The following is a 15,770-nucleotide window of genomic DNA, read 5'->3' as shown; positions in this document are numbered from 1 at the left end:
CAGTAACAAGATCTTGTCAGCTACGATGTAGTGGGCCTTTGGGGGAGTTTATTAAAAAACTAAGTAGGATTGAGGACTGCAAAATGGTTTCTAAGAAATAACAGCAACTTCTATGGCCCAAAACCTCCTGCCTGCAGAGGCGTCAGCAATGGGAAATCTCTGGGCATGCAGAATGCTCACTGCAGTTACGACATCTATAGAGTAGCACATGTATAACAAATTCACCTGAACAGGGTGCAAAATGTGATAATTCTTATAGATTTCCTGAGTAGACCTTCATTTTCAGTAGAACTAAAAAAGATATTTCTGTAACTCATAGCTTATACTTCTCTTCTGCAAATCCTCAAACTCTCATAACCCAATTTCCTGAGCTCAACAAGTCCTCAAAGAATTTTTTTGGTGTGTGGGCAGGGAAATATTACTCAAATAATGCATTTGATTCTGACATTGTAGGAAACAGCTGCAATAAATTCAAAACGATATTTAAAAATTTAGCTTTAGGAAAGATAAAAAGCAAGAGATTTTGAGCATGTAAAGAAATCCAAGACTACAAGAAAATGAAAAGTGGATTTTTCAATGGTGTTAAACAAGTGTTAATCACCAGCTTGGGTAAAAATTCTGCCAAAAATGCACACAGCATGCATGCAGACAGAAAAACAAAACCACAAAAACACAAACACACACACACAAAGAGATTTTGCTCACATTTATGTCTATATCCAAGACAAATAACCTCTGGAGATTTAGCGTAGGCAATTACTTAGGCTGAAATCAGTTTATTAAAAATCAGAATAGGCCCCTTTTGTGTCTACCACTTGTGTCTCATTTCAAGTCAGGCTGACTTGGTTTTAGATGAGTTTAGATTTCAAGCAGAAACACACAGTTTCAGCCTCTTAGCTGTATGAGATGATGAGGGATAATTTGAAATCCTAATATCTCACTAATGCAAAAGGCTATCATATAGGCTACATCCATTAGAGGAAATGGTAAGTAAAAACATAAGTAAGATATTATGAAGTCAAGAGAATGTTAACTTCCCAAAAAGAGCAAAGATAACAGAAAGGAAAACAGAACACAAAAGAATCAGGATGTCTGAAAGAAAGGGAGACAAACATGGACCTGTCAAAAAATAGTGAATAACAGATCTTCAGTATCAAAGGGGAATTGTGAACATTATGGGCAAAAGAGAAAACTTCCACTTTCATTTGAACTGAATTACGCCATCTGGAAACCTACCCAGACATAGCAACAAAAGGGCTGGAAAACAGGTTTCATTCCCATTTTCATCTATTCTTCTGCTTCCTTTCTCTTAAGAAAATAGTAGAAAAGAAGCTACTCTGGGCAGCAAAAGAGGCTCCCCAGAATCCTGATTCTACAGAAACAAAAGGTTGAAAACATCCTCTGTCATATGAATGCTAAGGTAATGTTGAACTATCACATACTATGAAACATGGCACCTGTAAATAGCTCTAGGAAATGAAAATGTGGAGAGATATTTTTCTTTCCTTAGATAGGACTGTACTGAATTTTGACGAAAAACGAGATATAAATAGGCAGAAGATACAACTGTGAAATCATATAATAATATTAAATAATATAGTAATAATAAACCATAAGTAACATAGAATTATATATAAATACGGCGCATCACTATAATGTAAAAAAACAATATTGGCTTTACATAATTCTGTAAGATCTAACCAATTCATTTTTGAAAGTCTGGAGATTATTTCCAGTATTGGTACAAGATCAATACCAGTTTACTTTATTTAACGGCATAGTTGAACAAGAGTTTACCTTTGTGGGGGAGGGACACTGGGAGACCACGATCTAGTCCGTCCTATACTATCTCCACGGTGAGGGGACCCTGATCGAGAACAATGATTAGATGACATTACTTGCTCTGGCACTGACAGTGTTGAACTTTGAAGATCTCTCCCGTTATGTCGGTAATCTAAAAAGAAATGTAAATATTCAGTGAATCTGAAGTTGCACTTTTCAACTTCCTGCCGTATCTGCAGCAATGAGTTTCTCAGTAAAAGATGGGATTTGATCGAGAATGTTATCATGTGTTCTTGGGTTTTATTATAAAACATACATATGTAAGTTGATTCCTGTTGTTATGCTTTATTTAAGTACAATTACAGTTCCTATGGTTATAATTCAAAAGTATAGAAATTAATACCATGCACCAAACTGGGGACTTACCATTTATGATTAATACAATGCATTAATAATAAAACAAATTAAACTGATTTTTCCTTAGAATAAAAAAACTAATTGTTGTATTTTAAATTAAAATTATATTTCAAATGTTGTGTAAAATGTTTTTCAAATAGAAATGTCCATTATTAAAAATTAATCCAAAATTTAGTTTAAAAATTTGGGATAGGAAGCTACTATGGAGTTAAATAATGAGATTGGGTTCAAGAAAGATTTGTATTACAGAAATATTTAAGGTAACAATGACTCAGTGACATCAGATTTCACTCACAATTCTGAATTAAAAAACACATTTTCTTCACAAATAGCAAGCACCCTGGCCTAATCTTGAATAAGCCTAACAGAAGGCATAATGGTCTAAGCAAAAACCTCCAAGTTACACTGGCCTAAAAGGCTACCACATGGACATTTAACACAGGCGTTTAATAAAAATCTCTTTGAAAAGCTGTATGTGTTAAAAGTGATGGTCTTCATGTAACTGAAAAAGTTGAATTCACTATCCCATGGTGCAATACTCTCTGTGGAAAAAAATCCTACATATACAGCAATTTCAAGTAAGTTTCCCCAAATTTTGTGATGATGAAATTAAAACATAATGATAAGAAATTGAAGATTTGCAATTGTTAACCTGATTATAACGCTTAGCAGGAATAGGTCTTCAGAGAGTTCCTGGTGGCTATGACAACTGCTAGAACTGATTTCTTTGTTCCAAAGACAGTAACCAAAAAAAGAATACTTAGAGAGATCCACCCGGCACTGGAAAAATTCTGGCTCATGCAACTGTTATACTTTTCCCATGAGAATCTTCCAAGAGTAGAATAATCTTCTGCTCATGATTTTCTTATTTTTCTTCCTGGAAAATGTTCATTAGGACCTAAACAAAACCTTATTAATTCATTCCACTTTATGGTTCCAAGTATGTTAAATACTTTCAACTGGCTACTCATATTTACTATATGGCCTTACAACCAAGGATATATATAAACAATTCTAATTAGTAAACAACTTCTTCCTTCTATGTTTAGTATAAGCGGCTTTGTGTGTATCTGGCATGTGTACTAAAGGGGAAAAAATCAGCACATCACCATTACATTCCACTAATATAATGATGCTGAGGATGACACAGTCTCTCCTCACCACACCACAGTCAAATCATGTTATGCGTACCTTCAGCTAAGAGTCAGTAATGAAATACCAACTTTTATCCTATATACGAAGGAAATTTATTATTATAAGCACTGAAAAAATACATAGGGGCCAGTGGAACATAATTCTGAGATCATCAAAGGCAAGACAGGAAATTTTATGTGTGTTTGAAACAGGGCGTTATTCACTCACTAGTAAAATGTAGGAGATAAATAAATTTTGCAAGTCAGTCTGGAAATCAATACACTCTGCAATTCTGCAATTCTTTAAGTAAAAGAGCTAAAGTAACAGTAGTGAAGAGCCCACCCTGCAGCAGACCCCTGGCAGGACCAGTGGACCTGTGGAGAGAGAAGCCCCCTCTGGAGCAGGTTTGCTGGCAGGACTCGTGACCCAGCCTGGAGCAGTTTGAGGGGCTGCACCCTATGGGAGGGACTCATGCTGGAGCAGTTTGTGAAGAACTGCAGCCCATGGGATGAACTGACATCGGGGAGGTTCATGAGGGTCTGTCTCCCATGAGAGGCACCTCACTCTGGAGCAGAGGGATAGAGTGAAGGGAGGGAGTGAAGGGAGCGCAGCTGAGAGGCAGGAGGTAGAGAGCCAGGAGGGAAGCTGAGACCAGAGAGAAGGAAGGGATGGGGGCAAGGCTTTAAAATTTCAGGGGGTTATTTTCTCATTATGCCACTCTGATGTTATTTGCCATAAAATAATATCTCTGAGTTGTCTCTTTTGCCTATGACCATAACAGGGAGTGATCTCTTCCTGTCCTTATCTCGACCCACAAGTCTTTTGTTATATTTCCTCTCCCATTTCCAGCTCGTGAGGGCAGTGATGGAGCAGTTTTGGCAGCCAACTGGCACCTAGCCAGAGTCATTCCACCACACATAAATGAGCAGCAAGTTATTATAAACTTTTAGATATTGAAATAAAAAAATTACAGTACAAGAACAGAGAGAAATATTGTCTTATCATCCTAGTAATGCATATCTACTGACAGAAAAGATAGAGATAGTCTATCTAGATAGATCTCCTTGCATACACAAGTAGAATTTGTTGAATTTGGTGATGGAAAACAATGTAGAGTAGTAAGATGAAGGAATAGGTAAATCCTCTGAAAAAATCACCAGTTTATATAATATTTGGTTGTACAGACCTCAAAGTATGAGGGGAATGAGCAATACTGTAAGATTTTCTAGGTGAATAAACATAATGAAGGGCAAGGTAATCCATTAACAAAACACAAACAACAACCTCCTTTAAAATTCTAAAAAATGCTAAAGAAGTCTAAAAAATTCCTAGATGTGAGAACAAGTAAATCAAAATTATTGAACTTTTTACATCTGCACACAGAAACAAATTAATTACTTTGGAACAAAAATCCTCTTCCAGCTCTAATCTGTTATTGTAGTTGACCAAATGAGCAGTATTGTTGCAATAAATCAAAATATATGACTTTGTAATTAATTTTCAAGTCTAATCCTGATCAAATATGTGCTTAATATTAATTTTGAGGTAGTCATGCAGTGCTTTCTGGTAACTAACACTGGTACTGCTTCCTTATAACAATAACAAAGGCAGAAACAATCAGCATTCCTAGCAATTTTGCTAAATCTTGATAAAATTTTGCTACATTTTTTGAAGAAAACTAGAGGTGTTTAGCTGTGATCAAAGAAATAGATTAATGTTGTCTAATAATATTGTTGCAAAAAAATTGACATTTATAATCCATTTACCTAAAATAAAAATAATTATATTTACAAACACCTCTTTTTCCAACAGGCCACACATTGAAAAGCAACTGTTTAAGTAAGACAACCCACTAACATGGGTTAATGAGGTAATTTCAAAGTTATCCTTCAGTTTTGTAGCGTTAATGTAGCTCTGATTTAACTGCCAGTACTGTAGGTATAATTTACCTTCCAATTTCAAAAACTATTGCACATCCTGAAAATAAGGTTAGAGAAGTTAAGTAAAAAACATTTTCTTGTGAAAAGAAATTATAGACAGAAAAGACAGGTCATAAGGGCAGCTTGACCAATGAGTTGCTATTGAGCAAAGCAGATATTTATAGCAGTAGTAAAAATAGGATAAACGTTATCCTGCTTGCAGCTATAAATATTGAGTCATTACCATAGAATCAAAGGCTCTGTAACTATGGCAAGCCTCTTAAATCAACATAGAGAGTACACAGAACCTGATGATCAGTGTAGACATAATCAGTGGTAAACAACTGTGAGCTGCAGACACCTAAAAGACAGACACATGACAAAGATAACTGCAATGCCACCACCTTCTTCTGTCATGGGAAGGTTTCATTAAAAACTGATACATATGAAAAGAGGGATTTTACAAAGCACACTAAATACAGCTTCTTCAGACCTGAAGTTTTAGTTTTATCTGATTTAAGAGAGACTATTAATATATTTGACTTAAAATATTAATCCACACAGTATGTACTGTGCTAATATTATGCTATGCAGGTTACATGTTCAGTAAATACTGATGATTGAATTGTTATTAAATTATGAATCTTTTAGGTCCAAAATTGCAGAAAATCACAAACTTCCAAATATTAGGTTCATATCAACAGCCCTAAAATAGGCCCAAAAAGAATCAACTGAAGTGTATTAATGAAGATTTTAATTTAAAAGCCTTGCTGCTTGATTTAATTGAAAGAAACTCTTAGTATGAAAATTGTTCTAGTAAGGCAGTACTAGAATGGCTGCTCATCATAGGCAATGTAATTAACTTGTTTCTGACACTGATGTTAAGTGGTGTTTTCTCCACTTTAACATCTGTATTTGATTGAAGCATCAAGCTTTCAGATATTTAACTTTTTAATACTCACAGTGGTTGGGCTTTGAACAAGCACTAATTAAAAACAATTATATAATCAAATTGCCAGAAATGCTTAACATACCAACATTTCACATATGGGCACTTTAGAGAGAGTTCAGTTCTTTCATACAAATGTGCTCAGCTTCTGGGCTGATTTGCACATCTAAATGAACATTTTAGATATCCTCTAAAAAATTGCTGACAGTCTCTGATCAAATAAACTGAATTATTGATATCTGAATGCTTTACAAGTTGAAGATACATTTTGAATTGCTTTGAGGATTTTTTTGTATTAAATATTATTCTGCAAATATGGAAGGAATTAATGTACAGTCAAAGGAATCAGTAAACATTACAGCAGGAACAACTGGTTACTTGCTGCATAGCAGCTCAGTTCCTCACAGGCATATTTAGCTCTACAGCACTAATTGTATTTATGGGCCCATGACACTTGAGACAATTCTTTTCTTATGGAAAAGCATTCCCACACAGTAACTAGAGCTTGCTGAGTTTTCAGCACTGTTCCTATATCCAGCATGACACGCAAAGCTTGGGTGGGGGGAAAAACCCCAAACCACCACAGGTACTATAAAGATCTTTCTTCCTAGTTAAGCACTCATCCATATATATTTCTGTCCAGAAAGTCCCCCAAATTAGCCTCCTCTTCACACTGTTGATTGGAATTTATCAGTCTTTCTTGCTACATTTCCTTTTTAGAAGTGCTCCTCTAAATTACCATAATTGTAACTCACCTCAACCAGTGATCCCCTTATGTGAAAAGTATCAACAAAGACCATGTCTAATAGGAATGCAATTTCATTGTAATTTTCATTGCCTTTTGATGCCTTTGTTACTCCATAGATATAGGACTGTGGTAAAATATAAACTAACAGACCAAGTTCATATTTCCTTAACTTTCCTCAAAGAGAGTGCTATTGATAACTAGTAATTATCTGAAAATAAAACTTGAATCAAGTTACATCCTTACTTACAAAGTGAAGTGAAATAGCTTATATTTTAAAATAGCTTTGACTAGTTTTGACTAGTTTAAAGAAAAGCATTGAGAGAATTTGGATGTTTGAGGAGAAAGATGATTTTTCAGCTAGGGAAATTATACTGAAGAATTTCTTTATTTTTTTAAATAATAAAATTATTACATTCAAAATTTAAATAAGAGAATAAATATGTAAAATGGAAAGTATATATTAGGAAAGAAAACTAAAATGAAAGAAAAGCTTGAAGAATTATAATAATGTGTAAAGAACTTCAGGCAAAAAGTTATAAATAATATATAAATTATTTGTTTGAAAGAAAGGAAAATGGTTAAAGATCCATTGATCTAGGCAGTCAGCATAAGGACTAATTAACATGGCTTGAATTTCAGTTTTGAAGAGGGATTTCTGTGATGTGCAGACTAACATTTTTAGATCAAGGGAGAGCCCAGAAAGAACAGATTTTAGAGCAGGGCATTTGGAATCAACATACAATAAAATAAAACCCTTGTCAGTGTTTAGGTCTGAAGTTACTGGCCTTTTGGGTCACAATGGGCTCCCATTTAGGGCTAGCTGGCAATCTGGTAATACAATGAAATCAGTATTTTAGCAGGGATAAAAGTAATCCATTCTATGTGCTAATGCTGTAAGATATCTTTCTATAGGCAGTGGTAAATTCTAGTTGATTTTAATCTGGAACCAAAGTGTGTTTTCTGCATCTGCTTTGAGAAGCAATCATCCACAGGATTCAGGCATAAAAATTCAGCCCGCATTATCAAAAAACAGAGAAAAAGACATTTCCTCTGCAGCAAAGGCTGCAACATGACAGTGAAAGTATTCTTTTGAACAAAGAATTCCTCAGGTGTTTTGAGAGGTGAAAAAAATGGATAATTTCTTTTCATTGTTCTTCAAACACAGAAATATTTTTGAAGGTTCAGGAATAACTGCTGTACTGATGGTATTCTGTACTATTTTTTCATCATTTACATGGACCCAGCTATCTGAATAAATATCTTCTTTGTATTCTTATTTCCTCCTGAAACATACAGCTATCTTCTGCATAATGATAAAAACTTATCACCATAAATGTTTTCCTTCTCAAAGCAGGAGACTGCATTCTTTTACTCAGAAAAGTTCTTCTCTGTAGAGACTTGAAATGCAGTCTGTGCAGAATTCACTGCCTTACATTCTTCCATGGTTCATTTGTTGCTTCTGTTGAAACATATCTCAGATTGCAAGTGTTTCATAATACATAATCTGTTGTAATGCAGATGAGATATTGGTGTAGAACTGAATTTTAAACATTATTATCTTACTTAATAGTTCAGTGTTACAAAAACAATAGGTGAGAATTTTACGATTAAATGGTCTTGACAATACATGTCTCTGCTCATAAAGTCAGACTCAGTAGGCTGCTTGTATTCCCTAGGTTCAACATACACTAGGAAGTATCTGGGAAGAAAACTATTTAGAAATTATAGTCGATATTCCTTGAATTTGTTAATTGCAATGCATGCTTAACTTTGGACACTAGAAAGAAAAAAAAACACCCAAAAAGCCAATCTGCCTCTCACTGAGTTGTATTTATTGTTATAATATAAATGATATTTTGTAAGCTTTTCTGGCATTAAAAAAAATCAATATAAAAATACTGTATAGCATTTATCAAAAAGGGCATAAGAGGATGGCCAAGGGCAGGTGTAGATGCTGATGTACTCTCACACAGAACTGCTGGAGACAGACAACCTTGAGGGTCAAGGTATATTGTTCAGGATAGCAAAGTAAATGCCTCAAATTGTTTGAGAGCTATGCATAACCAATCTAGAGACATAACCAGAGCTGCTAATGCTGCTCATTCCACTATCCTATGGTAAGATTAATGCTAGCAAAGATGAAATATTAATAGAGACTCTATTCTAGCATTTTCCAAGATGAATATACATAATATTTGAAGAGAGATATTTTATAATATAGTAAAAATTTGCTTTTTAAATATGTAATATGCTATAACTCTTTGTGAAAATTGCTGTTGGAGAAAACACATGTAACCAGAAAAAAAGACATTGAAGTTTTTCAATCTGTTTCTCACTATTTTTTTAAAGGCCTTTCCCGTTGACAGAAAAAACAGGCTGAAGTTTATTACATTTGTCTAAGAAGGCTAAGATCCAATCCACAAGAAGTGATAGATTTGGTGAATAATTTTTCCAAGAGGTCATAAAATCACAGAATAGTTTCAATTGGAAAGGAACTTTAAAGGACATCTGTCAACCATTATGAATAAAAGTAAATTGAGGAGGAGCAAAGAGTCAATTTTTCTTCCTCTTAAATGCTTCTGGAGTTTAGTTCACAGGTGTGATACTAGGAATTAATTTTATGGAAAGGATCACTGAGAGTACTCGAAAGATGTTGGCAAGTTTACTTCGTGTAATGCACTATTTATATAGCAGACAGAAGAAGAGCAAAGTGTCAGGTTAAATAAAACCTGAAAATACAAAATGAAAGAACTGGGGTAAATAAGAAAGAAAGAAAACTAAGAGAGACAAATGGCTTCATGCAAACAGTGCATACATTTAAACCAAGATAGTGATGAGACTACAAATGAATAAAGGAACTTTAAACAATTGAGGGAATGATAAGGAGAGTGGATGGTAAGACAAGATAAGTCTAAACAAGAAGACTTACAAACATAGTGCAGCATCACAAAAAAAGTAAGGCACTAAACATTTCAAAATCTAAAAACCATCAAATTTTCCTCCCCACACAGCCCAGCTGAATTAAAATGCAAATAAGGTGTAGAATTGTTCAGCAAAAATTCAATAGCTTAAGGATCCTAAAAAACCTAAAGGTATGTCAGAAACTCAGGTAAGGAAAGTAGGGTCATTCATTGACCTGTAAAGACCATAATGTTACAAGTTGTCAAAAGATAAGTTTATTGAATCAAAGTTGTAAATCTAGGTGCTCCATAAGAATCTTGCTGATGTTCAAGCACCTGGTAAAAAAAAATCTGCAAAACTTGGTACCTTTCTCCAGGACAGGAAAAAAATTTCACTTTCAAAATGATGTTATACTGGGCAGTCTAGAAATATATCCTTTGAATCCAGTTATTTCCTACCTTTATTTTTAAGCTCCTAAATTAGATTGATACATTTTTAATCTAACTGACCCACAGCAATATGAAAGCCCTTATTTTTGGGAGGACAGGCATTTTGAATGTCTTCGAGACTACTAATTCCAGACAGCAAGCTCATCAAAGACTGAAAGTACAGTAAATAGGAACAAAAGGCTTCTGAGGATGGTTGCCTCTTTGGTTTCAATACTTCACATCACTCTGGCTATCCTTCCTGTGTTCTGACTGCAATAAAGCAGACAGGGGAGGAGGAATATAAAAATGCTGTAAATTTTCCTTAATAGCTTTCTAATTAAGGCAATAATCTGAAAAATTAGCCTGTTACTGTTTGAAGATAAATGTTTTAAGGAACACAGAAACTTTAGTGGTTTTGCAGGCCTAGTGTTCTTTTTTTTATCTGGTTAAACTGCTGCAACCTTAGCACAAATATGACTTGCCCTGTTTATATCATAAAGACTGTAAAATTTTATCAGTTATTAAAAAGGACTTTTTAAATAAAATTTACATGCTGTTTATTATAAAAAAAAAAAAAAAGTTATCTCATCCCAGCAAGTGCAAGACCCATAGCACGGGATAGTAACATACCAGAGTCAAAAATTAAGCACAGCCTATGAGCTAACCATGAAATAGCTGGAAATAAAAGCATGACTATGTAGATGAAACAGAAATGCATCTGAGCTCAGACTGGTAACAGATTTTAAAGCAGGACCAGGTCAACTCATATAATTAGATAGTTCACTAAATGTCTGGATTGATCAATACTTGGCTTCGCATCATCTCGCAATATTCAGGATTGCCTACCTCACCTCTTTTTATTCCCTCTTAGTTCCAAGGTCAGCCGTATTCCTCTAATTCCTCTTTGCTGTCTCCCCTCCCTCAGCCTCCAGCAGAAGGTCCTGTAGCCCATGTGCCTATGGGTGGCTTGGACTGACCTGAGCGGATCCTGCTCCCACAGCTGCTGTCTAGAGCAGACAGACTATCCTGCTCAGCCTTTCCCAAACCCCACTGTCTCACACTGGAGCTGGACCTCACCCAAGAGAACCAGAAGCTGTCCAGCACAGAAAAACCTGCGTGTTAAAAATCTCAGAACGGCAGCAGGGCAACAGAATGTACACTGAGAGGAGTACCCCACTCTGTGCTGACAGCAGCAGCCCTCAGTACTGGTTACAGGTGGCACAGCTGCCTCCTTTGGACTGGATACTGGGAAAAATCTTCCTGAAAGAGTTGTCCAGCAATGGAACAGGCTGCCCAGGGAAGGGGTGGAGTGACCACGCCTGCAGGTATTTAGAAGACATGTAGCTGTGGGACTCAGGGGCAAGGTTTGGTAGTGGATTTTACAGTTCTAGCAGTTGGACTTGATCCAACCTAAAAATGTCCATGATTCTTAAATATATTCTCTGTTGTAGTCATCAGAACTATGTGGTTAGGATTTTATTGTTTTCAGCAATGATTATTTTTTATTTGGCATTATCTTTTCACTTAGAAGGGGAGACATACTCTTTGACATGACAACTTTTTTCTCCAACGGGCTCCATTCAATACTTCGTGAAACAGATTATCTGCTATCTCCTGTCCTGCCTTGAACATCCATGTTTCAGACCTTTGGCAGTGTTATTATTGCATCATGAAATTTTACAGGATATGTCAACATATGTCTGTCAAAAAAAGAGAAATTAACATTTCTGGACATTTATTAAAAACACTACCCTTATGCTGTTTGTATCATTATATAAAAGCAATAAGGACATTCACACACTGACTTTTTTCCCCCATTAGTAATTTTTGAGATTAGACATGCATTGTGCATAATATTTATTTTGTGTCTCTTAGAAAAATATATACTTAAGTTCCACTTATTTTTCATCAGAGAAACATTGCAAAATTCATAACAACTTATAAATAAGAAATATTTCTACTGAGCTTGGAGAAGTAAATTTAAACATTAGTACCTGAAACAACACCAATTCCATCATCACAGTCATAATCAGAGACTTCACTGTCACTGATTCTTTTGGATCCTGGAAAAAGAAAAGACATGTATCATCTCCCTTCCTGTAAGTTAAAACTATCCTCTGTCAATAATACCTAAATTAATGTATGGATTTCATACTATAGCATGAAGCATTAACATCAGCATATAAAGGTAATTATTCATGTTATAATTGTTGAACATATATGACTGAATCAATTATTTCAGCTAAATCTTAAAAGTAATATAAAATGAAATCCTGAAATACATCTTTACAACATTGCTTTTATGAAATATTTTATATAGTTTATATCAATTCCATATCACAGATATTTGCATTCATTCTGTACAGAAGCCAGCATCACACTGTTCATCTTCCAAGTTTTCATATACAAGGCACCATCCCTCCCCAAAGTCTCTGAATAACAGAAAAATTATTAATAGCAATCATATTAAATGCATGTAGTACTTTCTTCAAGTTCTTAATATGGATTATCAGGAGAAAGGGCAGCTTCACACATATAGTGTGCCATGGAACACAAGCAAACTATTAAATGTATACCTGCCAAAATATATAGAGCTAAGTTGGCAAAAGCAGATTCCACTTCCACAATTAGAACCCAAATGTAGGTCACACAGGAAAAGTAAATATGTCGGGTTTTGTTCAGCCTAAATTTACTTCAGTCTTCTGTGGCATATTTGAACAGTATTTGCTTGTTGATATCAGGGTTAAACACTGGCATGTGACTGATAATTACTCATTTACTTCTATTAAAAGTGAAAAAATCCCTGTTCTTCAGCAAGATGGTGTGTCTATTTTAAGTTTCTGATCATCTAAAAATGGGTAATTGGAAGGCAGAAACTGTAATTGTCACTACACCTCCAATCACATGCAAGATTTTTTTTCCTGCCTCAGGACAATTTTTCTGAAAAATGTAGACACAAAAATATCAGTAAAAAACTTCGAGTAAACCTGAAAAAGCCCAGGACAAAGCAGCCTTAATGCTCTGAGTGACTGGCACAGAAGAATGTCTATCCTCCTTTCCCAGCAAAAAACTAGGAGAACATGTACTTAGAGTGGTTTTGACAAAAATGAATAGTTTTCAATTTAAAGAAACTTTAGAAATTATTTTAATTATAAGAACTGCTGTCATTTTAGACTGTTGAACATCTGTTTACCTACCCACTAGAGGATAGTGGAAGATTTTCTTTAGCAGAAAGAGTGTGCTTACAAGATCTGAGACTTCTCCTAAGCCATCCTGTATACAATAATTAATCAACTTATTCTCTACAAATTCATGTAATTTCATTTTTAGTCACAGTATTCTCTTGGCTCTGCAATATTCTATGTGAGTAAATTCTGCAGCTGGAGTATGCATTGTGTGAAATCAACTTCCCTGTATTTTATATGCATTATCTCAGACAATGCCCTCCAAGCTTTTGTATTCTGAGATACATGAATCAGCATTCTGTGTTCTGCTATCGTTATCTCTTTGGTTTGCACTTTGTTTGAGCTGAAATATCATTCTTTGGTTCCTTTACACATGCCAACCTTTCCAAATTTCTTATTGTTCCTGCTGTATTTGTTTGTACATTTTCTATTTCTTCTCTGTCTTTTATCAGAAGACAGAAGTCACTGCAGCAATTAAGATGTGGGTGTATGAATTTGTAATCTGGACTGCAGACTATTTCTTTGAGGATAAAAATTTCTCAGTTTAAAACTTATTCAACTAAAAAATGGTGTGTGATATATGCTAATTCTTAGAAAACAATTTAGCCTGCCAATACATCATGCAATTTCAGTAAAGAAATTTTAATTGTCTTTATTTAATTTCACTAAAGGTTGATGTTTTCCTCACAAATAGGAAATTAAAGCTCAGGGAAAGTCATGAAATTCTTATATGGTAGCTCAATTTATTATAAAATTTATGAAATAGCCATGCTACAATGGGTAGTGAACAAATATTTTTGAATTCAAGAAATAACAAGTCTTTCTCTAAAACAAAAAAAATTACAAGCAAGTGATGACAATTAGCACTCAGGAAAACCTAGATGATGAGGACAGAAATGAAGGAAAAGGTTTCAATCTCCTCTGATTATTTTCTTAATTATAGTATTACAAAGGCCCACTCTGTCTTCTTCCCCAAAGAAAGGATCCATTCCACCTGTGATGCTGTCCCTGTTGCCATTTTCAGGAGAAGCTTCTAATGGTGTAGTGATACATGTGCCAGTGAGCAAGAAGGATTAGTCCCCATTCTTCTTAGCCACTGATTCAAATCCAGGTCCATTAAAAGAGGACAGTATTTGTGACCAAACACTAAGCAAGAGAGCCCTACTAGCTGGCTGGGCTTTGGCTGGGACCTGGAAGGCAAAAGGCCCCAGAGGGAGTGCAAAGCAGTGGGATTCTGTCTTTTGGTAGTCCTGACACTGATGTTGCAGTGGGTCTGTGGCTGCTGTGCAGAGATGCCAATAATGTTACCCAGGCCCTGTCAGAGAGGGGATTGTGGCATGGGAAGATGAGGGCAATTGAGTTTGCTGATGCTTATCACATGGCTGCTTGGAAAGGTTTTCGTGATTAATGATGTAAAAAGGCTGAATCAACTATGATTTGAATAGATGTCATTTACTCATCAACTAATTCATTCTTATGAATGAATCTAATTAATTACAACTGAGGTTGCTTTTTATTTATGTTTATATTTACAGCTAAGTACATCTGCTTTAACATATTTTTAGAATATTATATTCTGCATTCAGGAGGAGATATTTGCATCTTTGAGGATGAAAATAGTCAGCTGTTGTCACAGTGGGCTCTACACTTCCCAGCTGTGTAGCTAAAATTATATATTGTTGTCGTCACAGGATACATCTGGCAGAAAAGAGAGATTAAGCAGCTCCAACAGAGCACAGGTTCTCTCTCTCTCTCTTTCTCTCTCTGTCTTCTCAAGCCACATCTACATGTTCCAGAATCTCCTAATACCTCAGCTCCACATCATCTTCCAAAATCTAGAGATCCAAGCTTCATGGAAGAGCCAGTGCAAGAGAAAGTGAATGGGCCAGGATTGAGACCTGCCCAAAGCATGGGAGTAGAAAAAGAAGAAAAGTAAAGGAAGAATCAGATTTCAGTGATTTCTCAAACTGTCTTTGCCACTGAAAAGAGGAGAGTATCTTGTAACACCTGACATCCTTAAATATGAAAGCTTGATCTGCAAGATGAGATATGGAGCTTGTTCAGCTCAGATCATCCACTCTATCTCCTCAAGCTGCCACAAGCCAGTTCTAACTACTAACAGACTTAAACCAATTGAAAAAATAATCACATTTAAGTAATATTTTTCATTTCCTTAAAAATGTAAATTTAAATGATAGTAAAGAAGTCAGAAGAAATTTAAAGCAGAATTAATGACTTGGTTTTATCTTTGGCAATCAATTTTTTCAGGAAGGGGGAAAGAAAGCAATGCTATGTCAATTAAATATA

General features: G+C 35.2%; 1 protein-coding gene across 8 annotated transcripts in view; it reads right to left on the bottom strand.

The window, feature by feature from the left end:
• RIMS2 (regulating synaptic membrane exocytosis 2) overlaps positions 1 to 15,770 on the bottom strand; it is a 445,769-nt gene that overhangs the window by 159,192 nt on the left and 270,807 nt on the right. For all 8 annotated transcript variants that reach the window (XM_030967156.1, XM_030967184.1, XM_030967175.1 and 5 more), the window contains 2 exons: positions 12,273 to 12,341; positions 1,798 to 1,954 (listed from right to left, as the gene is read on the bottom strand). In XM_030967156.1, coding sequence (XP_030823016.1) covers positions 1,798 to 1,954; positions 12,273 to 12,341 — 226 coding nt within the window. The remainder of the gene's footprint in view (positions 1 to 1,797; positions 1,955 to 12,272; positions 12,342 to 15,770) is intronic.

This window comes from Camarhynchus parvulus, chromosome 2, assembly GCF_901933205.1.
Source record: "Camarhynchus parvulus chromosome 2, STF_HiC, whole genome shotgun sequence".
Lineage (NCBI taxonomy): Eukaryota > Metazoa > Chordata > Aves > Passeriformes > Thraupidae > Camarhynchus > Camarhynchus parvulus.
Note: the sequence above shows the minus strand (reverse complement) of the source record. Positions and strands in the feature narration are given on the sequence as shown.